General features: G+C 45.6%; 1 protein-coding gene across 3 annotated transcripts in view; it reads left to right on the forward strand.

Annotated features, from left to right (window-relative positions):
• The window catches only part of MYL4 (myosin light chain 4), an 87,810-nt gene that overhangs the window by 50,241 nt on the left and 10,288 nt on the right, over positions 1-27,281 (forward strand). For 2 of the 3 annotated variants that reach the window (XM_073683099.1, XM_073683101.1), the window contains exon 3: positions 19,703-19,755. In XM_073683099.1, coding sequence (XP_073539200.1) covers positions 19,703-19,755 — 53 coding nt within the window. Of the gene's footprint in view, positions 1-19,702; positions 19,756-22,391; positions 22,628-27,281 lie in introns of those variants that run through there. The other variant, XM_073683100.1, reaches the window with a different exon arrangement.

The following is a 27,281-nucleotide window of genomic DNA, read 5'->3' on the forward strand; positions in this document are numbered from 1 at the left end:
TTTTATTCTAATTACACGTCTTATACTAATATCATTTTTCTTGGGTTTGAAGAAAACTTGTTCAAAACTTTAGTTTCAATCCAGTCCTGATTTTCCTTGAAGAATTTCCGATGGATTCTCATCAAACACAATCCAGTCAGTCTGTCCTCTCCCATTGTACTTCTGAGTCAGGTCTTTACCCTTCGAAGGGTACTGAAAGATCGCTCAACAGTAGCTGTGGTGGACGGGAAAGCACTTAAAATGAAGAGTGCGTGCCTTTTTGCAGGGAAAAAAAATATTAGCCTCCTCAAAAAGTGCAGCCACTTCAATGTCTTTAACCACCTGTCCTTTCTCCAGGTCCGGACCGGTTCCTACTCCCAAGGCCCAGGCCCTTCCAAATTTCAATAATTACACAGTGAGTGAGTGTATTGTGTAATTTACACTGTCTGGCTGCCACAGTCACTGGCAGCCGGCCCACAGTAACAGGACAAGCGCTCCGCTCCGGCGGGATTCTCAGAGACAGGAAACAGGGGAGGCAGGCAGCGTGCTACGTCAGCACGCCTCAGGAGTCAGGACCCTGATCAGGTGACATGCGGCGTGCTGTGTCACTCAGCTTGCGTTAAAGGTAATCCCGGCCAGACCCCATGCAGTGACACTGCGCAGTTCCCGCCGCCGGGTGCAGAGCAGAGCAGCCACCTGCGGCCGGCCGCAGAGGGAACTTTCGCTGGCCGCGACCTCCGGTGATCTAAGTGTGTGTGCGGCAGGGCCGGCTCCAGGTTTTTGTGGGCCCCGGGCGAAAGAGTGTCAGTGGGCCCCTTTAACACATACCACAATTCATGATGCACAGATACCGAAGAGAAATATATATATATATAGTACAATGCAAAGATTTCACTTCTTACATTACATGAGCGATATCTATTGTAAATTCCATAATAGCTCAGAAACCAGCGAATCGCTCCATACAGAATACTGGCCCCCATAAAATGCTTCATACAGGATACTGGTCCCCATATAACGCTCCATACAGGATACTGGCCCCCATATAACGCTCCATACAGAATACTGGCCCCCATAAAATGCTCCATACAGGATACTGGTCCCCATATAATGCTTCATACAGGATACTGGCCCCCATATAACGCTCCATACAGAATACTGGCTCCCATATAACGCTCCATACAGGATACTGGCCCCCATATAATGCTACATACAGAATACTGGCCCCCATATAACGCTCCATACAGAATACTGGCCCCCATATAACGCTCCATACAGGATACTGGCCCCCATATAATACTCCATACAGAATACTGGCCCCCATATAACGCTCCATACAGAATACTGGCCCCCATATAACACTCCATACAGGATACTGGCCCCCATATAACGCTCCATATGGAATACCGGCCCCCATATAACGCTCCATACAGGATCCTGGCCCCCATATAACGCTCCATACGGAATACTGGCCACCATATAACGCTCCATACAGGATACTGGCCCCCATATAACGCTCCATGCAGGATACTGGCCCCCATATAACGCTCCATGTAGGATACTAGCCCCCATATAACGCTCCATACAGAATACTGGCCCCCATATAACGCTCCATGCAGGCTGTTCCCCACATATAGTGCCCCACGCAGGCTGTTCCCCCCACATAATGCCCCACGCAGGCTGTTCCCCCCACATAATGCCCCATGCAGGCTGTTCCCCCCCATATAGGATGTCACTCCCCCTTATAATGCCCCATGCAGGATGACACCCCCCCTTCCTTATAATGCCTCATGCAGGATGTGACACCCCCCCCTTCCTTATAATGCCCCATGCAGGATGTCACCCCCCCTTCCTTATAATGCCCCATGCAGGATGTCACACACCCCCCTCCCTTATAATGCCCCATGCAGGATATCAAACACACTCCCCTCCCTTATAATGCCTCATGCAGGAAGTCACCCCCCCTCCCTTATAATGCCCCATGCAGGATGACACCCCCCTTCCTTATAATGCCCCATGCAGGATGTCACCCCCCCTCCCTTATAATGCCCCATGCAGGATGTCACACACTCCCCCTTCCTTATAATGCCCCATGCAGGATGTCACACACCCCCCTCCCTTATAATGCCCCATGCAGGATGTCAAACACACTCCACTCCCTTATAATGCCTCATGAAGGATGTCACCCCCCCTTCCTTATAATGCCCCATGCAGGATGTCACCCCCCTTTAAAATGCCCCATGCAGGTGACGCGCCCACGTGATGGGGGCGACTCGGCGCCCGGGCCTTGTTATCAGTTTTGGGGGACGCCGCGGTGGCCGGCTCCCGGGCCCGTACCCTGGGGTCACTCTTTAAAAAGAAGAAGGAATTGGGGAAAAGGTGTATGGGAAGGGAAAGTTCGTGACGCCACCTATGGTGTCTGTTGAGGATCACCAGCGTTGCTACAGTCCTCTGAGGCCGGTGGTCGGGCAGCTTAGTTGGTTCTGCTCCCCACAGGTGGAGCGGGGCCTCAGGGCAGCGTAGGAGAAGGGATGCAGGACAGAGGGGACCCAGCCGGGTCAAAGGAAGAATAGGCACACACACGACAGTTCACTACAGTACCTTTACTGGTGGTGTTTCAGGCACGATCCAGGGCACTGTAGGGTGAAGGGTGCATTTCAGGACTCTCCCCAGTGAGCGGGTGTGGGGCCTCCTGCTTCTTGCCTTTTCCTGTTAAGTTTATGACGTGCCTGGAGCTAGGCCTAACTTGGCCTCTGTTTTGCACCGCTGACCTGGTGGTAGGGCCTTCTGTTGGAGATCACACTCCCTGGTTTCTTGGGCCTCAGTGATTCCTGACCCTGGTATAACAGTCAGCTTTAGGTGTTCCTGGGACATGTAGTTCGCCAGGGATTCTGGTAGTTTCTGCTGGTCCTAGAGATCCTTGCAGACACGGACCCGGTGTCCGGTATATGGTTGTGGGGTGAGCTGGTTAAGCTCCTCTGCCCCCTATGTAGCTCGCTTACTCCACTTGCCCTCGGCTGCGCTCGGGGCCCTAACTAGGCTTCACACTGGCAGTAGGCCTCGCTACTCTTCACCGCTCTTATGGCGTCGGCACGCCTTGGGCTCACTAACCTGAGCTCCTTGAGTCTGGGCTGGTCTGCCAACCTCTCTGGCTGCAGCAGACTTTAGACTTAGACTGAAGATTCCAGACTTAGACTGTAACTGGACTCCTTACAGACTTCAGACTTACTCCAGACTTTCTCCCAGACTGAACTGCCTAGCTCCACCTTCCTATTTTTATATTCCTATCTGGACTCCCTCTGGTGGTCTGAGGTGGAAGGTGTAGGTGTGTGTATGCTATGAGGGCCTCTTGTGGAGGAATCCGTCCATGCACCCCCCTAGGATCTGTGGCACTGATGCACAGCAGGGCGCCACATTCCCCCCTAGCAAAGCTCAGTACTCCCGGACTGAAGTACTTTTTATAACAACAATAATAACAATTTTCCCTTTATGGGAGGCACTTGCTTGAACGTTACATATAAAACATTATAAATAACAAATATATACATATATACAATAAGCAACCTCAGAATTCAAGTCTTTTTTGGTGAGGTTCCCCGATAGGATGTCCATCTCACAGGGCAGAGAACTTGGTAGCTTGAGGGACCTGTCCCAAACCCTCCACGTAGGCCCTGGGGTGGCTGCAGGGCATGGCGATCCTAAGTTGGACCTCCGTTAGTGCCACACCAGACATGTTTTCCTTCTGAGGTCACCTAAAGGGGCACTCCAGGGAGCGCAATTATTTACAAGCAATAGTTTTTGGGCTGCACATAGTCCTCAGCCACTAAGTTCTTTATGTAACAAGGGAAAGTTTCCATTTCACTTAAGTTGTCCATTGCAAGGTAAAACACAAGTTAATAAATACATACATGAGAATATACAATATAATACCCCAGGGGCAACTATTTACACTGTCAGAGTTTCCTTCTTTAATCTCTGTATCTGACAGGGGTCTGACCTCATGTGCTACGTGTCGACCTACGTGGTACTGGGATGCGTGAGGCACTAGTATTTGCACTACCTCCCATTCTGTCAGTTCTAAGTGTTGGGGAACTGCAGGGTTGCCTTAACCCCTCTAAGGGACTGGCAAGTATACCATTGGCTGGGCCTTCTTGCTCTGCTCAAACCAGGGATCCTTCTTCCGGGGATTCTTCTTGAGCAGGCTCTTCTGAAGCACTTACAGGCTCTACTTGCTGTGGAGGGTCTTCTGGCTGTTGGAAGAAGTGGATCACAGGTATTATTACTGCTCCTCCTAGTTGAGGCCAATCTGCCGGGAAATCTCCTAAGTCAGTATGGAGTACTGCTTCTTTAGGCTCCTCCGGTACGGTGAGAGGCACTTCTTCTTGGGGCTTTAGCAGGTCTGGACACAACTTCAGATGGTCTCTAGATACCGTTGCAGTCATTATTCCTCCGTCCTTAGTAATTAGACAGGTCTTCCTGTTACCAAATCTTGAATTTAACACAGTGTAGGGTTCTCTCTCCCACTGGTCATCAAGTTTGTGGTTTCTCCTTTTTCTTTTTAACACCACTTCTCCTGGTGTGAAGGGTTCTGCGGCCGCACTTTTATTGTAGTGGGCTTCCTGCTTGTCCCTCACCCGAGTGAGACTGTCTTCGACAAAGGCCTGTACTCTTCTGTACTGCTCCTGTCTGGTCGTGTCCCAGTCCTCAGTGGACATATCAGCTTCTGGTTCTACTACACCAAGCTCCAGGTCCATGGGCAACTTACCGGGTCTGGCTCGCATGAGATATGCTGGAGTACAATTGGTGGAACTCACAGGTATGTGGTTGTACAGATCTACCAGGTCAGGTAGTAGGTCTGGCCACTGATTTCTCTCCTCTAGTCGTATGGTCTTCAGCAGGTCAATGATGATGTTATTCATCTTTTCACAGAGACCGTTGGTTTGGGGGTGGTACGGTGTAGTCCGGATCTTTTTACACCCGTACAGATGGCAGAACTCCTTGAACAATTTGGCTTCAAAGGCTGGGCCTTGATCCGTCAGCACCTGCTCAGGGTATCCATGGGGTCTGCAGAAATATGCTTGGAACGTCTTTGCTGCTGTCTCTGCCGTCAGATCTTTGACGGGGGCGACAACCAGGAACCAGGAGTAATGATCCACCATGGTCAGGGCATAGGAATATCCTGACCTGCTGGCTGACAGCTTGACATGAGTTGTCTTGATGGGTTGCAGGGGTGCCTTCTGGCTGCTGTAGTCTTTTCTACTGAGGCTACAGGGTCCACAGTTTTGGCACCACCCCTCAATGGAGCTGCGCATTCCCACCCAGTAGAATCGACACTTCAGCAGGGTCTCTAGCTTTTTCCAGCCAAAGTGTCCCGCCTGATCGTGGTAGGCCTCCAACACCATCTGGATGTCTGTCTTGGGCACTACTATCTGCCATACCATCTCATGGGTTTTTGGATTGACGTACCTCCGGCACAGCTTCTCACGGTATATAAACAGCCGGCTTCTATCATTCCACAGCTGCTTGGCTTGTAGAGACGCTTCCTTCTCCAGGGAGGAACCTTCCTGGGTTATCAGCTCTTTGATATGGCTGACAACCAGGTCGCTATCCTGGGTCTCCTTCCAGCTGTGGTGAGGCAGGGGGTTTAACGTGTTACTGCGAGGCCTCCTGGAGGCTCGTTGCTCGTGGACCATCCCATTCTGATGAAAGGCAGGTAGTGCAATCTCCTCCAGGTCATCCACTTCTTCTTCTTCAGTGTCCGACTGGCGAGGCATCCAGGACAGGGCATCGGCGTTGGCATTCTTGCAGCCCGCCCGGTACTTAATATTGAATTGGTAGTTTGACAGCCGAGCCATCCATCGCTGTTCCAAGGCTCCTAGCTTGGCTGTTTCTAGATGAGTCAAGGGGTTGTTATCAGTGAAGGCAGTGAACTTACTGGAGGCTAGATAGTGCTTGAACCGCTCGGTGATGGCCCAGACCAGGGCCAGGAACTCCAACTTGAAGCTGCTATAGTTCTCTTGGTTACTTTTGGTCGGGCGGAGCTTCCTGCTTGCATAGGCGATCACCTTCTCTCGGCCATTCTGCTTCTGACTTAGTACAGCTCCTAATCCTTCGTTGCTGGCATCAGTGTACAGCAGGAACGGTTGGCTGTAGTCAGGGTAGGCTAGGATCTCTTCTCCGGTCAGGATCTCCTTCATCACATTAAAGGATTCAGCTTGTTCCTTACCCCACTGGAACGGGGGATTTCTGCCTCTGGGGGACTGTCCTACCAGGAGGTCTTGCAGAGGTGCTGCTTTCTTAGTATAGTCCTTCACAAACCTCCGGTAATATCCAACTAGTCCCAGGAACTGATGTACCTCCTTGAGGCTCTTCGGCTCCGGCCATTTCTGGATGGCAGTGACCTTCTCCAGGTCTGGTGGTACTCCCTCTGGACTAACGATGTGCCCCAGGTACTGTACCTTTCTCTTGAGCAGGTGGCACTTCATTCCATACCGGGACAGCGACTCAAATACCTCTGCCAGGTGCTTCAAGTGGTCCTCATACGTTTTGGAGTACACTATCACGTCGTCCAGGTATAGTAGTACAGTCTCGAAGTTGCAGTGTCCCAGGAAGCACTCCATCAATCTCTGGGACGTTCCGGGGGCGTTGCAGAGTCCAAACGGCATACTATTGAACTCGCAGAGTCCCATCGGGGTGGTGAAGGCCGTCTTCTCCCGATCCTCCTCAGCAACAGCTACTTGCCAGTACCCACTAGTGAGGTCAAGGGTGGAGAAGTAATTTGCAGACTTTAAGGCAGCCAGGGATTCCTCTATACGTGGTAAAGGGTATGCATCTTTATGTGTAATGCGATTTACTTGTCTGTAATCTGTAATCTACACACATTCTCATGCTTCCGTCCTTTTTCCTGACTAGAACTAGGGGAGGATGCAGGATGTCACCCCCCCCTTATAATGCCCCATGCAGGATGTCATACACCCCCACCTCACCCCCCTCCCTTATAATGCCCCATGCCTCCATACAATAAAAAAAAAAAATCAAATACTCACCTCAAGTCTCACCTGCTGCTTCTGCTCCGGACTCCAGTGTCGCCGGCCTCATCCCGCTCTGCGCTGTGACTGCTCAGGAGAGAGCGCGGTGTAAAGACGTCACCACGCACTCTGACCTGAAACGTCACAGTGCAGCAGCCGCGGAGGATGCAGGAGCTGCTGCGGAGGCACGGGGAGGGGTAAGTATTGTGCCAGGGCCCTGAGCAAGCGGGGGGGAGCAGGCGCTGACACTGCTCTCCTCCGCTCACGGGTCCCATAGTGTGGCGGGGTGCCCGACGGTGAGGGCCCCCGCCCCGCCTCCTCAGGGCCCCGGCATTTGCCGGGTGCGCCGGGTGCTGACGCCGGCCCAGGTGTGCGGCGTGCGTCCCTGCTTCTTGCGGGGGGACAGCTGCCCCCCTGCCCCACGGTGGGTACGCCTATGGTACTGTATATATATTCCGTGGGTACGGAAAGTATTCAGACCCCTTTAAATTTTTCACTCTTTGTTTCATTGCAGCCATTTGGTAAATTCTAAAAAGTTCATTTTTTTTCCTCATTAAAGTACACTCTGCACCCCAACTTGACTGAAAAAACCCAGAAATGTAGAAATTTTTGAAAATGTATTAAAAAAGAAAAACTGAAATATCACATGGTCATAAGTATTCAGACCCTTTGCTCAGACACTCATATTTAAGTCACATGCTGTCCATTTCCTTGTGATTCTCCTTGAGACGGTCCTTCATTGGAGTCCAGCTGTGTTTAATTAAACTGATAGGACTTGATTTGGAAAGGCACACACCTGTCTATATAAGACCTCACAGCTCACAGTGCATGTCAGAGCAAATGAGAATCATGAGCTCAAAGGAGCTGCCCAAGGAGCTCAGAGACAGAATTGTGGCAAGGCACAGATATGACCAAGGTTACAAAAGAATTTCTGCATTACTCAAAGTTCCTAAGACCACAGTGGCCTCCATAATCCTTAAATGGAAGAAGTTTGGGACCACCAGAAGTCTTCCTAGACCTGGCCGTCAAGCCAAACTGAGCAATCGTGGGAGAAGAGCCTTGGTGAGAGAGGTAAAGAAGAACCCCAAGATCACTGTAGCTGAGCTCCAGAGATGCAGTAGGGAGATGGGAGAAAGTTCCACAAAGTCAACTATCACTACAGTCCTCCACCAGTCAGGCCTTTATGGCATCACCTGCCTAATACAATCCCAACAGTGAAACATGGTGGTGGCAGCATCATGCTATGGGGGTGTTTTTCAGCTGCAGGGACAGGACGACTGGTTGCAATTGAAGGAAACATGAATGCTGCCAAGTACAGAGATATCCTTGATGAAAACCTCTTCCAGAGTGCTCTGGACCTCAGACTTGGCCGAAGGTTCACCTTCCAACAAGACAATAACCATAAGCACACAGCTAAAATAACAAAGGAGTGCCTTCAGAACAACTCTGTGACCATTCTTGACTGGCCCAACCAGAGCCCTGACCTAAACCCAATTGAGCATCTCTAGAGATGTGAAAATGGCTGTCCACCAACGTTCACCATCCAACCTGACGGAACTGGAGAGGATCTGCAAGGAAGAATGGCAGAGGATCCCCAAATCCAGGTGTGAAAAACTTGTTGCATCATTCCCAAGAAGACTCATGGCTGTACTAGCTCAAAAGGGTGCTTCTACTCAATACTGAGCAAAGGGTCTGAATACTTATGACCATGGGATATTTCAGTTTTTCCTTTTAAATAAATTTCCAAAAATGTCTACATTTCTGTTTTTTTTTTCAGTCAAGATGGGGTGCAGAGTGTACTTCAATGAGAAAAAAATTAACTTTTTAAAATTTACCAAATGGCTGCAATGAAACATAGAGTGAAAAATTTAAAGGGGTCTGAATACTTTCCGTACCCACGGAATATATAATGTGATATCCTATATTATGTAAAGGATGTAATAGATAGATACAAACAAGAGAATACAGCACTAAGATGTCTGCAAACATTGAAACTCTGAAATTTGAACTGCACTACTGCTATATAGAATATGCTTATTAAAATGAAGGTACTTAGTCACTCCGGCAACTGTGAATAGCAGTAAAGTGACCGCTATTCACATGTGCCGGGTAGTGACGGCAACAATCATCATCGTCGCTTGCTCACGCTGCACTCAGCAAGACCCGGTGGCACTGATGAGCCATCTATACACAGCAGGAGGCCGCACGGTGCCATCAATACACAGCAGGAGGCCGCACGTAGCCATCTATACACAGCGGGAGGCTGCCCGGCGCCATCTATACACAGTGGGTGGCCGCACGTAGCCATCTATACACAGCGGGAGGCCGCACGTAGTCATCTATACACAGCAGGAGGCCGCACATAGCCATCTATACACAGAGGGAGGCCGCACGTAGCCATCTATACACAGCAGGAGGCTGCACGGTGCCATCTATACACAGCGGGAGGCCGCACGTAGCCATCTATACACAGCAGGAGGCTGCACGGCGCCATCTATACACAGCAGGAGGCCGCACATAGCCATCTATACACAGCAGGAGGCCGCACGTAGCCATCTATACACAGCAGGAGGCCGCACGTAGCCATCTATACACAGCAGGAGGCCGCACGTAGCCATCTATACACAGCAGGAGGCCGCACGTAGCCATCTATACACAGCAGGAGGCCGCACGTAGCCATCTATACACAGCGGGAGGCCGCACGTAGCCATCTATATACAGCGGGAGGCCGCACGTAGCTATCTATACACAGCGGGAGGCCGCACGGCGCCATCTACACACAGCAGGAGGCCACATGTAGCCATCTATACACAGCAGGAGGCTGCATGGTGCCATCTATACACAGCAGGAGGCCGCACGGCACCATCTATACACAGCAGGAGGCCGCACGGCGCCCCCCCAGAGACAGCGGGAGGCCGCACGCAGTCACGCACACACAAACATATACATACACGCATAAACACATTTGAAACACAAAAATACATATAAACAGACATCACACAATGATATCTGCCTACACACACACACACACACTCAATTACACACACACTCACACACACACTCTCACACACACACTCACACACACACACCATCCCCCGGCTCCAGTCCTCCTGCTCCTCTCCGTTGCAGCAGTGCAGGCCGGGCTCGCACTGCGTGACGTCACAGCTAGGAGACACGGCCGTGCACAGGGCCGTGTCTCCTAGCAGTGACGCGGCCGGGCCAGCACAGGGAAGTTAACAGCTGCAGTGCTGGCCCGGCCGAAGAAGTAGCAGCCGTGTGCCGCTGCTGGGGGAGCGGGCCGGTGGCCCCCCCGCCACTGTCTGCCAGTATGTGCCGCGGCGCCGCACATATAATGAAGGCAATCTGGCCATAGACACCCCGGAGCCCCGGGCCCCCTGGAGGCCCGGGGCCCCGGGCAATAGCCCAGATTGCCCTCATTATAATCCGTCTATGCATCTACCCCAACTACCATTACCCCCAGGGTAATTGCCACCGCAGCAGGGTAACCGGAAAGAGCTGTGCAAAGTGTCAGAATTAGGGGCAGCTGCGGGCTGGTATTTTTAGGCTGGGAAGGGCCCAATAATCAGGTACCTTCCCAGCCTAATAATAAAAGCCCACAGCTGCCTGCTTTACCTTTGTTGGTTATCAAAAATAGGGGGGACCCAACGTAATTTTTTAAAATTATTTATTTATTTATTTATTTATTTAATAGGCCACATGAAAGGCACTAAAGGGTGCAAGTTTATTATATGTAGGGGGCTTGTGAAATTATATATCTACAAGACATCTGGATATTCTATCCACCTATCTATATCTGTATATAAGATTGCTTTATTCATTTTGTAAACTAGCATTAAATTAGGTAAAGAATTACAGTTTGTAAAAGATGATGTTACAAACGCATTGCAAACGGATTGTTTATGGATGCTAGATGAGAAAAAAAATCACACACTCGCATGACATACGCAGGACACTTGCATTACACTCATCCTACTTTTCCGGATTAACATTGAAGCGATTTTAAATACGCTGATGTGAGCAAAACCTTAGAGACTGGGGAACCTCTTCCACATGGTATTGTGATGTCTTACCCACCCTGCTAGATTTGTAGAGCTATTCTAAGGGCTCGCTCACACTAGTCCCATTCTCATCCAAAAAAGTGATACGATTTTTCTCACATGTCAGCCGTGTGCTTTCCATATACAATCTGTTTTTTTACTCAGCAGCTATTAATCTTTCACAGGACCATTTACAGTTTCTCATCTTACACAATTGTAATGTATCCATAAGAATCAGTTGCCACTCTGATGCTCCGTATGGCATGGGATTTTATTCTCACACCCATCAGATTTTGGCGTGAAATCACAGCATGCCGAATACAGCTGAGAAAATATATGCAGATCTGCACTGCCTCATTGAAGAACATTGGTCCGAGTGCAATACGATTTTTTTCTTGCATTGCACTCGTCCGATTTATACACAAGTGTGAGCGATCCTTAAGGACCAGTGTTGCATTTTCCTTGGTGTCGGAATACTGGGTGGTGCCCCTGGATTTGTTCCTGTTGCCGTGTTATATATTCTGGAAAGTTATATCTATGTGTTACACGCCGCTAGGTTCAGATAGGGTGAGACGGGTAAATTCGTTGGAATCCTGGGGGAACCGTTACTCAGGGCGACCATAGGCTGCTGCTTCTCTCAGGCACACAATAGATTCAATTGCTGACCAGACACATCTGAAAAGAGTCTTCATAAACAGTTGAACAGTGGAGTTTAATCAAGTACGGCCAGTACCATTTAACTCTTTGAAGCAACAGGCTTCACCACAGTACAGTCTATTAAAGCAGGCACAGTAACGTCAGTCTCTTCAGTGGCATAATTCAGCACAGATTAGATTTCTTTGCAGCACACTTCTATGCATACACAACCACAGGTTTTTCCTTCACAAGGACACAATAGTGCACAGCATTCTTTATCCTGCATGGAGATGGAGGGGGGAGAGTTTGATGAGGGAGATGATCCCTGTGACCCGATTCCTTCCCGTCCTTATCTTTCTGATAATACTCTGCACTGTTAGTTCAGGGAGTCTATCTGACCTGTGTTTAGCTTCCCTCCTGACCTGAATTCTCTTCACTTGCCTTCTGTGAGATACAGATCACACACCACCTTTCTCTTAGGCTCCAGCCAGACAGTAAACAACTGCCCCACAATCCCCATGGGGCTCTCCTAAAGTTGCTGGATGCTTCTGGAGCACAACACTTCCTGTCTCATGTACTTGTGTTACTTCTAATAGTTGCTGGATGCTTTTGAAGCAACAGCACTACTTCTGCATGTCACATATGTTTGGTGGAATATTCTCTAAGTGACAATAAAAGTTGTTGTATTGCTCCCGACCTGCTGTCCCTGCATGGTCTGTCACACACCCCGTCATAAAGATTGATAGTAAATAACTAGTGTAGGGGTTTTACTCACTTTGGTGTGACGGGAGGAAAACTGGAGGCCAAACGGCAAAGCAAACAGCCTTTAGATCAGGCAAACAAAGTAAAAATGTCCTTAGCAGGTCTCTGCTCAGCCAGGCCTGTGTGGCACACAGGCTGGGGTAGCGTCCAGTATCCTGGCTCTATCTGGAGACAAACATACACAGGAGGCCTTCTCCCTCCAAACACACAGACCATGTGCCAAACAACAGCCTCATTTTATAGGCTGTTAACCACACCAAAAGGTGAGGTATGTGGGTAGCTAGAACCGCCCATCTCTCTAAACTACCCGTAACCTGCTCCCAGGTGCACCAAACAATCCTCTTAGTGCTTACATGCACTAGAGAAACACTCCGTACAAGTACAGTGACTATAATATACACCTGTTTATATGGGATATGTGTTCATTCCCCTGTAATCTATATATATTTCATGGTCATTCCTGTAATTTATGGGCAAAGCTGAAAAGGCAGGTGTGAGCAAGGCGACCTACAAACCTGTATCAGTTACAACAATTTTGTGAGGAGGAATGTGCCCAAATTCCGACCAACTATTGTGAGAAGTTTGTGGAAGGATATCCCAAACGGTTGACCCAAGTCATTCAGTTTAAGGGCAATGGTACCAAATACTAATGAAATGTATGTAAACTTTTGACTTTGCAGTAAGTAATAAAAATGCCTTAAAACATTCTCTCTCTCTCATTATTCTGGCATTTGGCAAATATTAAAAATTATGGTAATCCTAATTAACCTAAAATGGGAAAGGTTTATTCTGATTTCATGTCAGATATTGAGAAAAACATGCATATGTGTCTTTTTATATAGTGTATGTAAACTTCTGGTTTCAACTGTATATACGGAGCTCCTGTGTGTAATGTCACTGGTGATCCCTGTATTACCTGTACACTGACACTACATACAGAGCTCCTGTGTATAATATCACTGGTGATCATTGTATTACTTTTACATTGACACTATGTACAGATCTCCTGTGTATAATATCACTGGAGATCATTATATTACCTGTACACTGACATTATATACAGAGCTCATGTGTATAATATCACCGGTGATGACTGTATTACCTGTACACTGACACTATATACAGAGCTCCTGTTTATAATGTCACTGGTGATCCCTGTATTACCTGTACACTGACACTATATACAGAGCTCCTGTGTATAATGCCACTGGTGATCACTGTATTACCTGTACACTGACACTATGTACAGATCTCCTGTGCATAATATCACTGGTGATCATTGTATTACCTGTACACTGACATTATATACAGAGCTCATGTGTATAATATCACTGGTGATCATTGTATTACCTGTACACTGACACTATATACAGAGCTCCTGCTTATAATGTCACTGGTGATCCCTGTATTACCTGTACACTGACACTATATACAGAGCTCCTGTGTATAATGTCACCGGTGATGACTGTATTACCTGTACACTGACACTATACAATGTATACTATGTACAGAGCTCCTGTGTATAATGGCACTTATGGTAATGTGGTGGTATTTGTCCCTTGTATGTGGCATTATTCTGTCACTATATGATGGTAATATGTGGTCTGGTCATGGTGTGGCTGTATTTGTTCCTTGTTTGTAGTATTATTCAGTCACTATGTGGTGATAATATGTGGTCTGGTCATGGTGTGATGGTATTTGTCTCTTGTATGTGGTATTATTGGTCATTTTAAAAAATGTATGTGACACATTCCTTTAAAGAAAAATAAATAAAAATATACCTAAAAAGAGTATTGGATATTTTAAGAAAATTTTAATAGGTTAGAGTAGAGTAGGGCCCTGACAGGAGAGTCTACCTTTTCCTGGTAGCGGCTTAAAAAATATTTTGGCCAAAACAAAAAGCTGCTGTACGTGATATGGTGTTAGATGGGAACTGTTAATGCGTGATTGGTGAGGATGTGGTGCGGAAGTGTAGTTTTTCCAAGAGTGGGCGGTGACTGTGGAAGGTTCAAGGGATGGAGGAGGAGCTGGGGTGGAGCCTGGGTGGAGTCTCAAGGGGGCCCGAAAATGTTGCTTGTATGGGGCCCTGAAATTCTTGGTGGCAGCCCTGAGTATATATACTGTATATAAGAAGCTGCCCACAATTCCTGAATGTCAAACCTGTGTAGTGATGAAAGGATGGCATCATATATTGCTGCCGTTTAGGAGTTAGGGACAGTGAAAATCCTTGTGGAAGTTCTAATATATTGGGGGACATATTGATTGTCAACTAACTTTCCTAGGAACAAACAGAATTGATTTTAGGTGGAAATGCTCTGTAAAGTGATTGCATGTCACAAAATTTTGTCCTCACTTATTGACCATATCTAAGGTTCCAACCAATCCTGATAATGAAGGGGTTCTTCACAGTTTTTCCTTGCCGCCCCTGTGGAGAGGAAAAACTGTCAAATGATGCAGCACTGAATCGGCATTCTCAGGATCGGTGGTTATCCCAGAAGTTGGACCCCTAGCCACCATTAAGTGTTAGCATATTCTAGCAATAGAGTAAAGTGGCTCTGGGTGGTAGCCGTGGGTGAGGTACTCATTTCTTACTCCCTGACACGTCACATGAAGGTTGGGGTCCTGGCTGGGTGTGTGGACTGAGACCACCAGTCAAAAATAAACTTTTTACGCAACGATAACTTGGAGGGGATTATATACAGTAGATAGCGGGTACACATCTGCATGAACACTTCCTTTACAATACAAAGCATTTTCCATACACAGTTTCAATTCCTTCCTCTTTACTCGCTTGTTCTCTATCTTTACCGCAGTCCAGCTAGCAAGAGTCCTTTACTCAACCCCCGACTCCACGTCTTCTTTCCCCCTAGGGAACTATATTGCCAGTATGGCCAGTACTTATCTTCTCTGTCCGTGACGCTCTGGAACTTCCGCCCGGGGCAGTCTCTTCACCTTACGTACTCTGTCCTGTCTAGGCCCAATACTTCTGTGAGTTATAAACTCTGGGTCATACTTCTAGGCCTCCTGACCCAGGACCAGTCTCCGATTGATCATTCTGTTTGTGAGGAGCTGCCCACTTACTAAAGACTATGATACTTTTCCAGCACGGACCACCATTTTCGTCAATATTATTATTGTGTGTTATTAGTGATTTACTTGTTATATTTTATATAGTTCTGTTTACTTGTCAGTATGTAAGATTCACTTGTAAAATGTGAATTGTAGATTGAGACACAATGGAGCCGTCACCACAGGGGGTCTTACAGGCAGGCTCAGATGAAGGCTTCTAGAAAATTCTTCATTGCTTTTTAGCTAACAGTGAATGTTTAAGGGGGAGGGTGTGATCACTTCTGACCTGGGAGGGGACTGAGCCCAGTGGAAGAAAGTGGACACATGTTTTAGAGAGTTGTGTGGAAGGATTGAAGGAAGAGGATGGAGACCGTGGACTTGGAAGGATAAATGGATAAACATTATGGATTATGTCGTTTGGATTTACACTTTCTTAAAAGGACTGCTGCTACTGGATACCTGGGCTTTCATCGTTTTATCTGCCGTTTAGAGGATCATGGACTGTGGCTACAGACTATACTGGCTGGAGATACGAAATCTGTGGGCCAACCACAAGTTGGGAGACAGTGGGTATCACCTGATACAAAGTCAGTGGAACTACTGATCCCAGGTTGAGAACTTAAGGACTGAGAGAACTGTATTTTGGCCATTTACCTGGAATTGCTTTATTACCATGGCTGTGATCAGTAAAATATTGTTGCATTGTTAACCTGCCTAGGTGGTTACTTACAACCCACAACCTCAGATCTTTACACTGTTCTTTCGGTAATTTCTCTTTATTTCTCTCCACTAGGATCTCGCTATCCTTTGTCTCTGTCTCCTCTGTTGTTACTTACACCCACGTCATGCAGCAATGCTCACATCGGACCCAAGGACCTCTTTCTACACACTCTGGGCCCTTTTTGACATTCTGACAGGAAATTACCTCTGTCCCTTAAGCTTAACCCCTCCCACTCTGGGCTAGTCCCAACATCATCTCTCGCTTTCCATACTGTCAGGCAGAACACAACATTAACATCATTAACACAAGTCATAATTCACATTACACTACATAACATTACACTTGTTTTTCAAGGGGGAACGTTGGGCAATATGTCCATCTTTTACATTATGCCCTCATTTACTGATATAGAAATGCCCCTTTAATTGTTCAACTGAGGATCTTAATGAAAGTGTAATGCTACCTGTGTCCTTCACGGTGTCTAAAAGTAAAAAATGAGGGCACTCCAGCCACCCATGTAAAGGATCTGATTACTGCTCTCTCGTGACTGAGTCCTGGAGGTAGCTCAGGAAGGGGAGGGTGGTGCAAGACATTCTGGAGAGCCTCCTGACATGGCGGGTGTGAATTCCTGAGAGGTCAAACTAAGGGGAAATTAGTCTGTCCTCCATAGATGAAGCTGCCAAATTTACTGTCACAATGAGATGTTCATGGCCAGAGCAGAAGAGGCAAGTTATATTCAGGGATCAGATCAGATAAAGTAGTGAGATGACACCTTGTAATAGAGAAGGACAGTTGCTGATCTGGGCCTGGGATATAAAAAAAGAATAAAAGGGGAGACAAGGGGCGCAGAGTCTAAGTGTAGATGAATATGTGCATTTGCCACAACAATATTTGTTTTTTGCACTCACCCTTTAGATGTCTTGTATTTTCACTCAAATGATCCGTATAGTGCAGGGTTCCCCAACTCCAGTCCTCAAGGCCCACCAACAGGTCATGTTTTCAGGATTTCCTTAGTATTGCACAGGTGATAATTCCATCACCTGCACAGGCAATAATTCCATCACCTGAGCAATACTAAGGAAATCCTGAAAACATGACCTGTTGGTGGGCCTTGAGGACTGGAGTTGGGGAACACTGGTATAGTGGATCAGCTCTTTGCAATCCTCTGGTCTGCAGCACAAATGCGGGAACTATGTCAGCCCTAGTATAAGGCTTGCATGTTGGATATTGTAGTAGAGAGAAGATTTCCCTTTTTCGGCACTTCCAGAGGATAAGGATCGTTACAGATTAATTATTTTTCTCAAAATCAGATTCATTCGGACACTATATTAAGAACAAACAACGCGTTTCTGCCAGCAACCATTCCTGAGAGGTCAAACTAAGGGGAAATTAGTCTGTCCTCCATAGATGAAGCTGCCAAATTTACTGTCACAATGAGATGTTCATGGCCAGAGCAGAAGAGGCAAGTTATATTCAGGGATCAGATCAGATAAAGTAGTGAGATGACACCTTGTAATAGAGAAGGACAGTTGCTGATCTGGGCCTGGATATACTTATGATTTACGGTACCACCAGGAATATTCGATGATCTAACTTGGCCACTAAGACTAGTTTGTTAAAGGGACTTGTCATTAAATAGTCTGTAAAATTTAACCTAAAAATCTGCAAATATCATCCTCCAGGAGAGTTTGCATGTATTCCATGTGTGTGAATGCAGCAGGCCATATAGTGGCATACTTTTATAGGTTGCCCCATTTAGTGCCATTACACAGACAGCGCCACGAACTGCAAAGACTTGAGACAACCCCAAACTCCCAGGAATGGACAGTGCAACCCTCCCTACAATCAAAATGATATAATCCTCCCACGCCAGAAAACCAGGCGCAATTTGAGTGGGTTGTCCTCAGTGGTTGATACCTTTTAATGGCTAACTGAAAAGATGGTAACAGGTTGCAAGCTTTCAAGACTACTCAGGCCTCTTCATCATCTCCTGTGCCATATTGTGTATAAATATGTGACTCTTCAGATTTTGGGTTATACTACCCTAAGGAAGAGACCTGAGTAGTCTTGAAAGCTTGCAACCTGTTACCATCTTTTCAGTTAGCCATTAAAAGGTATCAACCACTGAGGACTCTCAAATTTAAATATTGATATATCCCTATACACTTTCTATCCTATACATTTCAAGTCAACCATGTCCATTGATTCATTGACCCCATAAACACCCTGAAAGCCCTCCTTTACAATCTACTGCACTGTCCTTATGCAGTTTGGGGCTAGGCAATCTCACTGGCTTCCATGTAGTGCTTCATTCGCCCTCTGGTGGCGCTGCAGGTGAACTGAACACACTTTGCTGTGTTCCTCTACAAGTGACTGCTGTGGTTCCCAGCAGTTGATGTCAGCTCCTTTTCAGGAGACTCTTCTAACAAAAAAGGCTTCTTATAAAGTGGTCAATCCCTAATAGACATCCATCTAGAACAAATGTGAAGTGTAACAGCCCCAAAACATTAGACTACAGTTGGATGTACCTGCTGATTATGACTGGATCGGCCGACTGTCTAATGTGTATGGTGGCCTCACAACTCTCCTCCGACAGCCTGAGAGAGAAGGGGGGAGAAGGATCCAGCCAGTCGAATTTCAATGGCTGATCCATCTGTTCTCTCTGGAGATAACCCGCTGTATGATGGCTCTATATAAATAAATAATAGTAATAATAATAATAGTAATAATAATAATGTGTCTAACACCGCTCACTCATAGAAAACATAGGGCCACTTGGCTGTCCCCAGTGTTCTTATGTCCCATAATGGCACATGGCAGGATAGAGAGGGATTAGGCATGTTGGATTTCAAGAGGCCTGATCCTAGAATCCTTTTTTAGATAAGCATTAGTGATGAGCGAGCGTGTTCTGTTAACCCTTTCGGCGAGCATGCTCGGGTGCTCTCCGAGTATTTTGGCATGCTCGGCGTTTCATTCATTGTCGCCGTGCCTGCAAGTGTCATGGCTGTTAGATAGTTGTGACACATGCAGAGATGCCTGGCGAACAGGCTATCTCTGCATGTGTCACAGCTGTCTAACAGCCGTGACACTTGCATGTGCGGCAACAATGAACGAAACGCCGAGCATGCCAAACTACTCGGAGAGCACCTGAGCATGCTCGCCAAAAGGTTTAATGAGGCATACTCGATCATCACTAATAAGCATGGAAAAGCATGGTCCTACATGGGTATGGTCAGCTTTGGCCATGTCCATGTTTTTTTTTTCTGATCTGTAAGCTACACAGACCCAAGCACATGAGTATCCAGCAGTTTTTGAGGGGTTGTCACCTATTGACATTAATGTTTTAAGATAAAAAAAATAACTGATCAGAATGGAATTAATGTCAACTTTGGAATCAGATAAAGTCCTATAGAAAATTGCAGATTGATCTTTATTTTTTTTCTTTCTAGGCATGAACTCCGAACGGAACATTTTCCACTCAAGGAAAAAAGGAAATAGCACGGTACAGACAAAATAAAGAATAAGGAAAGAAGAGGCTGCAGTAAGGAGATGACAGAGACATCCCACAGCAATGCCCTCCAAGCAGAGGTCAAACCAACCGAGAAATAGTTCGATGCAGGGGTCAGGTTTCTGTCCCTCATACTAAGAGGCCCCCTCCATGAGTAATTAAAGAAATGAAAGCACGTTTCTGTAACTTCATAGGTCCCTTCTTCAGGCTGATTCTGAAGAACATAGCAATATTGAGGTGCATTAGATGAGTGATATGAAGCAGGACCCTTAATATGAAGAGGGGGGTAAACATTTGTAGCAGTTAATATTGATACTCTCCATAGACTGTGTGAAAGTTTTGTTGTCCTCAGATTGAAATCTGTTTAATGGTTGTAATGCCCATTAAAGCCAGAAGGGCTCAGATTTCACAATTAAACCTGCATATATTATAAATCTGGACCTGATGAGGCTAGTGAATTTACTTAAAGGGGGTGTCCTATTCCAAAGATGGGAGGCTTCTTTAACATATAAACCCAGACAAGCTCCAACAGTATGTGTTAAATAGAGCTCATGACTGATGCCAAACAGTGTCATCCATCACCCATAGACTAATGTAGAATCCATGTAACACACACATTGAGCTATTTCATGACATACTGTATCTGTTACTTGGATGCCATTAAAGCCTGCAGCTACTGGATACCACTAGTATGTAATTAAAGCAGCCATCAATAAAAATGGCACCTGTTCATGAAAAGCTATTGGAAAAGCTCATGATGGAACTGATAAATGGATGCCAGCGATAGATACCGTACAGTGGCATCCATTGCTCACAGACTTCCATGTCAAAAATACAAAGTATATTATAGTCTGCTCTACTATGCTATTCTCTGTCTTTTTTTACCTTTCAGATGGAGACAAAAATTTAGTTCTTTTGGTCTTTGCCGGCCATAGAGGCCTATGTGTAGGCTGGGAACATTCCCTTTGTGAACGCAAATGATAGGGCAAAAGCTTGATGTGAACAGGCCCTGACAGGGTTGGACTGGTCCACCAGAGAACTGGAGAATCCTTTGGTGGGCCCTGTCTTCTCCTTCAGGAGACTTCATAGTGCATACCTTGCAGCTGCTATGGGGCTCTTGAGTGAGGGAGAAAGGTGGGCCGTCAGAATCAAATCCTCTGGTGGGCCCAATGTTCTTCAGTCTGACACTGGACCCTTAGTGCCTCCTGAACTCCCCTGGTGTCCTATAATAGTATACCACCTACCCTTAATTTGCTGGCAAACAATAATGTGCAGCTCAGAACATTTCACCGGCCTTTTCCTTATTTGCCTTGCCCAAATAATTAGAGCCTAATGCTCACGCACCAGGCACGGTCACATTTAATCTGTTGTCATTTGTCACTTAAGTGGTCCCTGCTTTGTCACATTGTCACACTGCACTGAAGAACGTGACCCCCTCCCTTCAGTTAGTGATATTTCACTTTAAGGGGGGCTGAGTCCAGCTCTTAAGCTTAACATGCCTATGCATCTTATGAGAATAATGCTTTGCATCCCCCCTCTAAGAATAGACACGGGCCTGTCCGACGAACCCCCTCCTCACCGGTCCGCACAAATATGTAATGGTGAACCGATATTATATTTATATAAGCGAGCTCATGGACGCAGCTGTTGGTAGGGTATGACCTTGCGAGCCTGACAATGCCACCCTGGCAGTACACAGCTGTGCCCCCCCTTTTCCCTAGGGATGAGAGGCTCTATATTCTGATATCTGTAGAACTACACTATCCAGCATGTCCAACCATCCTAAATCAGCATGCAGGGATTTGTAGTTCGCCAATTGTCCGTTCTCTTGTAGACGCTGACTGAAAGTCTGCCCATTCTACAAGTTCTATGATATTTGGGATTCTAGGAAAGCTGAGTGACATCCAATCAGGGTGGCCAACTGTCCCCAAATTCCTGCACAGTCCATAAAATAGGGCACTTATTTGACCTGTCCGTAAAAAAAGAGGCATCCATGATTTTTTTGAGGCTGAAGAAACTTATTCAGATAATTTTGACTGTAATTGTCATTATTTTACAGGTCATAGTGAATGCAGATAAGGTCTTCTTATCAGAATCCTGGTCTATAGACATATCACTTATCATAATGATTTATTATGGTTTTCCAGTGTTTCTTTTCCCTGATTTTTTATACAAACCAAGATCGACAGTCCACTTCAGCAGTGGTGCACAGTCTTCTGTGGAAAACTCGGGACGGGCCGAAACGCGTCCAGATTGATTCAATAAAGGATCAAAATATAACTTCTGTGAGTGCCAGGACTCAAGTCAAGTTTCCAGCCCTACAACCAATATGGCCTCCATATATAGGTTTTTGTCTATATGTACCAGACCCTAAATGAACATTCTGCCTAGTTACACAATGGCTTATTCCTCACTTATAGAAAGTGCAGGACTCTGGAAAAGCTGGGTAATGACCATTGTCCCCAACATGACAGCCGCCATAGGGGTTTTGACAAATGGCTAAGTAAAAAGCAAAGATTATCCTGAGCACCCAGCCGATTTGGCAGGAGAAGTGTTAATATCACAGGGTATGTCGGGGCTGATAACAATGAATACTTGTGGTGTGGGACATCTCTGTCTGTCACTCTTCCTTTTATAGTAGCGCTGCTCCCTCTCCTTGGATATAAGAGGGGGCTGCGTGACCACCCTGGCTCTGTCATTCCTCCCATCTTATTCATTGCATCCCAAGAAGAAGCCCTTACACACATACATCATGCCCCCCAAGAAGCCAGAGCCTAAGAAGGATGCCCCCAAGCCCGCTGCAGCACCAGCACCGGCTGCACCCGAGCCCCCACAGGAGGTCGCATTTGATCCAAAAAGTATCACAGTAAGTATTCAATAACATAAGAAGTTAGTTAGTACGTCCAAAATACAATGTAGCAGAGGATGCTTAAAGGGGTATTCCTATCTCCAAGATCCTATACCAATATGTAGTGGGTGTAATAATAATAATATTAGCAAATACCTCCTATTAGAAATGTAGTATAGTTCTTCTGATTTGCAATGTCACTTACCTCATGTGCAGAGCATTGCTTAGATATCCAGTGTTTTGACCACTAATAACTGTCACTATATGAGTGGTCGTAACCATGAATATCTAAACTACTGCAATGCCCTGCACATGGGGTAAGAGATATAGCGAATCAGAAGAACTATACTACATTTCTATTTTGAGTTATTTGCTAATATCATTATTGCTATTACACCTACTACATATTGGGATAGGATCTTGGAGATGGGAATACCCCTTTAATACTTGTCAGCATCTCTGTTTGCTGTCAGTGAATGAAAGCAGTTGAAAAATTCTAGAGATCTTATTCTCAGCATTTGCTACAATTGTATCCAGTGAGACAAATCTCTCTCCTCACTGTTGCAATGTACCTAAAATGAAATTTCCAAATGGAAGTGTGAATAGACGGTAATTTTACAGATTTTCTAGATAATTTATCATTGTGGCAAGATCTCAGCATTAGGTCTGTAGGATCCTCAGCCTCTGGGTGTAAACATGAAATTGCACTGACCACAAGCAGAGACCTTGTAAACAGCGAGGAAGCAATACACGACGGATATTAGAAAGTTCTATCGTTTTATGAGGTTGTCCACCTTTTGGGGACTTTTTTTCGTACTTAAATGCATGTATTATTTTGTAGTTGGATTACATGTGCACCGTTTGCCTTCTATAGACTCTATGTTGCGCTGTCTATTGTTGAGCGCAGAATGAGTGATCTAAGAATGGGTCAGTGAGCTCAATTTCAAGGTCCAATAGGAGACTTTCCGACTATTTTATCTGTCTTTGGGTAGGTGCAAACGACCATCTTATCAGTCTGTGTGCGATCAGACGAAACATCCGATCGCACTTGGACCAGTGCACATGTCCGATTTTTTTTCCTTGGACAGAGACTGTTCAAGGAAAACATCACTACATGTCAAAGTTTGATCTGATATTCAGAACGCACTCGGTCATGCAAGTAAATGAGTATGTGGAAAACATTGGACTGCACTCAGATGACATCCGAGTGCAGTCTCATTTCCGCGCTCTGACACAATGGAGAAGTTTTGTTCTCCATCTTCTCCTCACACTCTGATTAGAGTTTGTTAGAGTGTCCTTTGCATAATGGACCCGATTCTCTTGGATGAGAGAATCTTCAGCCATCTGCAGGAGCCCTTTTTCCGAGCTCGTCTCAGCTAATTTGTAACCACAGATCACATCAAATTGAAGGTTCAGTGGAACAAAAAGGCTGTAAAAGCAAAACTGTGCAAAATGTGTAATAAAACAGAATAACAAAAATGATTTTTAGCCTCAAATACATGCATTTACAGTTATATGAAAAAGTTTGGGCACCCCTATTAATCTTAAGCTTAATATTTTATAAAAATTGGTGTTTTTGCAACAGCTATTTCAGTTTGATATATGTAATAACTGTTGGACACAGTAATGTTTCTGCCTTGAAATGAGGTTTATTGTACTAACAGAAAATGTGCAATCTGCATTCAAACAAAATTTGACAGGTGCATAAGTATGGGCACCTCACCAGAAAAGTGACATTAATATTTAGTAGATCCTCCTTTTGCAAAAATAACAGCCTCTAGTCGCTTCCTGTAGCTTTTAATGAGTTCCTGGATCCTGGATGAAGGTATTTTTGACCATTCCTCTTTACAAAACAATTCCAGTTCAGTTAAGTTTGATGGTCGCCGAGCTCGGACAGCCCTCTTCAAATGATCCCACAGATGTTCAATGATATTCAGGTCTGGGGACTGGGATGGCGATTCCAGAACATTGTAATTGTTCCTCTGCATGAATGCCTGAGTAGATTTGGAGCGGTGTTTTGGATCATTGTCTTGCTGAAAGATCCATCGCCTGCGTAACTTCAACTTTATCACTGATTCTTGAACATTATTGTCAGGAATCTGCTGATACTGAGTGGAATCCATGCATCCCTCAACTTTAACAAGATTCCCGGTGCAGGAATTGGCCACACAGCCCCAAAGCATGATGGAACCTTCACCAAATTTTACTGTGGGTAGCAAGTGTTTTTCTTGGAATGCTGTGTTTTTTTGCCGCCATGCATAACGCCTTTTTGTATGACCAAACAACTCAATCTTGGTTTCATCAGTCCACAGGACCTTCTTCCAAAAAGAAATTGGCTTCTCCAAATGTGCTTTTGCATACCTCAGCCGACTCTGTTTGTGGCGTGCTTGCAGAAACGGCTTCTTTCGCATCACTCTCCCATACAGCTTCTCCTTGTGCAAAGTGCGTTGTATAGTTGACCAATGCACAGTGACACCATCTGCAGCAAGTTGATGCTGCAGCTCTCTGGAGGTGGTCTGAGGATTGTCCTTGACTGATCTCACCATTCTTCTTCTCTGCCTTTCTGATGTTTTTCTTGGTCTGCCACTTCTGGCCTTAACAAGAACTGTCCCTGTGTTCTTCCATTTCCTTACTATGTTCCTCACAGTGGAAACTGACAGGTTAAATCTCTGAGACAGCTTTTTGTATCCTTCCCCTGAACAACTATGTTGAATAATCTTTGTTTTCAGATCATTTGACAGTTGTTTTGAGGAGCCCATGATGCCACTCTTCAGAGGAGATTCAAACAGGAGAACAACTTGCAAGTGGCCACTTTAAGTAGCTTTTCTCATGATTGCATACACCTGGCTATGAAGTTCAAAGCTCAATGAGGTTACAAAACCAAAAAAAGTGCTTTAGTAAGTCAGTAAAAAGTAGGTAGGAATATTTAAAACAAGAAAATGAAAAGGGTGCCCATACTTATGCACCTGTCAAATTTTGTTTGAATGCAGTTTGCACATTTTCTGTTAGTACAATAAACCTCATTTCAAGGCAGAAACATTACTGTGTCCAACAGTTATTACATATATCAAACTGAAATAGCCGTTGCAAAAACACCAATTTTTATAAAACATTAAGCTTAAGATTAATAGGGATGCCCAAACTTTTTCATATAACTGTAAGTAAGTGGACAACCCCTTTAAATCACCGCATTTAGCGAAGGTGCGGACGTACCATTGGTGCAACCTGTGCATCTGCACAGGAGCCCAAAGGGATAAGGGGACCAATATCATGTCCACAGCAGGTGGAATTGTGCATTTTGAAGAATTTTTGGACTGCAAATGGCTCATATTCTGTTCTTGTACAGGGGCCTCATCTCTCTGTGTCCTTCAGTGACCCAGCGCAAAGCTGTCAGTACACCTTAGATAGCGGAAGATTGCTTGTTCAATGAATAGTTGTCTCTCCGGACTCCCCCATACACATGAATGCTCAGTTCTGCAGACAGTGCAGGTATGAGGGAAGTGAGCCGTTGTCAGACGTCTCTGGTGGTGGCATCCCCCCAGAGAGAACAAAAGGATCAGGTCATGTTAAACTTCAATATGCCCGATCCTTATCTCCTCAACATCATTTTTCAGTGAAGAGCCAGGAAGCCACCATGCACCTTAGATCAGGGGCGGACATATAATCGAACTGCAAGGGTCCATATACTGTTCTTGAACAGGGACCCTCTTCTGTCTGTGTCCGACATTGCCTTAGATGGTTGACAGTTCCTGCAGACTAATGAGGGTGGCTTCCGTAACGCCCACCATTAGCCTCTGTCTTGCTTGCGTCCTGAAATACTCAAGCGACAGCGTTACATTCCTTGATACTGAGATAATATCACAGCGCCATGATAGAGTGAGGTGCGCCAAAGTAGATAGAGGGGAAAACTGTTCATAACGTGGGAAATATCTATTAATTTATATCAATTTCCAAATGGATTTAAGGAAAGAAAAGTAATAACAGGGTTTTTTAAAGCAGATCTGTGACCTTATGTCACAATAAAAAGCTGGCTACATTTTTAAATATGCCAGACGAGGTAGCTGATGATCTTTTTATCAGGATTATATTTTCAGAGCAAGTACCCTAGCATCATCAGGTCTAAGTGAGCTATCTAACAATATATGCCGTTCGTATTATGAAAACTTATGGCAAATCCTCTTTAGATCTGTCACCAGATTTCATAATCTAAACCTCATACATTATTAGGCAGATCTCTTAGACCTGACAAGGTTGGCGCACTCATTTTGAAAAATGGCTCTATAATGCTTTTTTGAAAGTTTAAACTCCGTCTCTGTATACCTAGACTAATTGACAGCTTCTCAGTGTCCCTCCTCCCTGTTGCTGCTGAGATCTCACACTGCTCAGTACCAGCTGCAGTTGTCGGACAGGCTCGTTGGGCGGAGACTGAATAGCCTTGGACTCGTGGGCTGTCTCACCTTTCAGCAAGACTTATAAATTGCTCATTTTAATAAGAGTGATTATACAGACACTCTTTTGTGGATTTTCCAAGCAAATACACCAGTCTCACCAGGTCCAATATATCTTGTTTATGATGTATGCAGTTTGTATTATAAAATTGGTAAAATATACACCATAAAGTTGAATGCACCACCTTAGAGTAACTGAAATCCTATGTACGCCTTGCCAGTTA

The sequence above is a fragment of the Phyllobates terribilis genome, unplaced genomic scaffold, assembly GCF_046119375.1.
Source record: "Phyllobates terribilis strain yellow unplaced genomic scaffold, ASM4611937v1 Scaffold_5__5_contigs__length_657084704, whole genome shotgun sequence".
NCBI lineage: Eukaryota > Metazoa > Chordata > Amphibia > Anura > Dendrobatidae > Phyllobates > Phyllobates terribilis.